The sequence below is a fragment of the Condylura cristata genome, unplaced genomic scaffold, assembly GCF_000260355.1.
Source record: "Condylura cristata isolate star-nosed mole 26May11 unplaced genomic scaffold, ConCri1.0 scaffold00058, whole genome shotgun sequence".
NCBI classification, from domain to species: Eukaryota; Metazoa; Chordata; class Mammalia; order Eulipotyphla; family Talpidae; genus Condylura; species Condylura cristata.
The window spans coordinates 303341-305285 of record NW_004567159.1 but is presented as its reverse complement, the minus strand read 5'-3'; the positions used below and the strand labels follow the sequence as shown (position 1 = coordinate 305285).

Sequence of the window (1945 nt, the reverse complement as noted above, 5' to 3'; positions counted from 1 at the left end):
CGGGCGTGGGCCACGTGGTCCCCGCAGGGTCCCGTGGGCCCCTCCTGCCCGCCCCACGCCGGGGTGCCCCGGCTTCCAGAAGGTCCTGCAGCCACAGCCCCTGGTGTGCTCTGGGGGCGCAGCGTGGTACGGCGGCACCAGCCCCAGGCGCTCCGGGGAGCCTCGGCGCCCTCCTGGGCCGCCACCCACCGACCCCCAGCGCCGGCCCCCGGAGAAGGGGCTCCGGGCATTGGGGTCTTGGGCCCCTTGTGCCGCTGACAGCCCGGAATGGGAGCCGCATGCCCCCGGCCTGGACTCCCTGGAGGTGCGGCCTGGCGGCTGCCCAAGGGGCACCGTGCAGTTTCGGCTGCGGGAGGCGGGCGTCAGACCCTGGCAGGCAGGAGCGGGGCTGAGGGTGATGTCCTGGTTTCGGGGCACCTGCCCAGGGGAGGCCTGGAGCCGGCTTCCAAAGGAGCGTCAGGTCGCAGCATGTTGGGGAGATGCCGAGTCCTTCTGGGGGGCCCGGGGAGCCGAGGCTGGCGCCCGCGAGCAGCCGCGGGCCCGGGCCACCCCCGAGACGCAGCTTCCCGTGCCAGGTCGGCCGTGGCCCAAACCTGGGGGTGACCTGCCTCCTGCCCGGCCACCGCACTGGCCGTCCCCAGCCGCAGGCCGGAGCCCCTCCCTGCCTCCGGGCGGGGGCTTGATCTCGCCAGCTGCAGCTGCGACTCCTGACCGCCATGGCCGCCGTGGCTCGGGAGGCCGCCTCGCCACATCCAGCAGCTGCCGGGCGCCCCCGAGCCAAGGTCTGCACGGCCCTGGGCGTGGCTGACCCCCTGGGGTTCCTGGGTCCCTGAGAGCTGAAGGAGTTTCCTCGTAAGAGGCGAACGCCTGCATCTGCATCCAGGGGCCAGGGCGCGCCAGGCCTGCCCGGCGAGGAGGGTGGCCCTCCCGAGCAGCCCCCGCACCCCACCGAGCCCCCGCGTGTGCCCGGGAGGCTGCGGTGACCAGGCCCCGCGGCAGGACAAAGCCGGACTTTGAGGACCAATGAAGCTCCCGCTCTGAGCTCCCCCCGCAGCCAGTGGGGGCCCAGGCTATGCCCCACCCTGCTGGGGAAGGGAGACCCTGGGGCCTTGGGGGTGCCTCCGCTCAGAGCTTTCGGGAGACACCCCAAAATGGTGGGTGAGGCTGAGAGTGGCGGCGAGGGCCTGCCCCCAGCCCTGGCACCGGCCGCGGCGCCCGTGGGCACCCCAGAATCAGGCTGCACCTCGACCCCGGCCTGCTGACCGCTGCCCGGCTCCCTCGGGGCCTCTGGCTCAGGGCTGGCTCGGCGCCTCCTTCCTGCACGGGGCTGTGGCGGCCACACAGGCCCTAGGAGGCCGCTCCGGGGTGACGTCCCCCCCCCCCAGCTGGCTGAGGCGCGGCAGCTAGTTCCACCGGCCCCTCCCCTCTGGGGTCCTCCGGATCACTGACCGCACCCTGAATCTCTCTGGTCACTGCCGGCTGGTTTACACACAGGGAGCAGTTCTCCGCTGCTCCCCGAAGCCCGGGCCCCCACACCCCTAAATTTCGGCTGGGCTTCTCTGGGCATTTTCCCCTTCGCGCCAGGGGGATGTGACCACGCTCACATCCCTGCCCCCACCCCCGCAGGACACGGGGAGCCCCGCTGCCCTCCGCCGGCCCCCCAACCCGTGGTGCACCTGTCGGCCACCGGCGCTCAGGGCCCAGGCAGGGTCCCTGCAGCCCAGGGTGTCCAGCGGGGTGCGTGTGTGGCCAGGCGGGGCCGCTCGGCGTCCTCCTGGCCAGGGCCTGTGAACCTTGTGCTCCGGGCAGTGGAGACCTTCCTGACCGTCAGGGGGCGAGCGGCGCCCGGCCCACTCTCCAGTCACCCCACAGGACAGTGGTGTCCACGCATGGACACCCGGGCAGGAAGCTCAGGAAGGACGCTGGACCAGGCCGTGCCGGCCCC

The 1945-nt window shown here is 73.5% G+C and overlaps 1 protein-coding gene across 1 annotated transcript in view; it reads left to right on the top strand.

Moving 5' to 3' along the window:
- Nucleotides 1-1945, top strand: part of ARHGEF16 (Rho guanine nucleotide exchange factor (GEF) 16) — a 48457-nt gene that overhangs the window by 22298 nt on the left and 24214 nt on the right. Inside the window, exons 6-7 of the mRNA XM_012734525.1 lie at nucleotides 123-575; nucleotides 1627-1826. Of these exons, the coding sequence (XP_012589979.1) occupies nucleotides 123-575; nucleotides 1627-1826 (653 nt within the window). The remainder of the gene's footprint in view (nucleotides 1-122; nucleotides 576-1626; nucleotides 1827-1945) is intronic.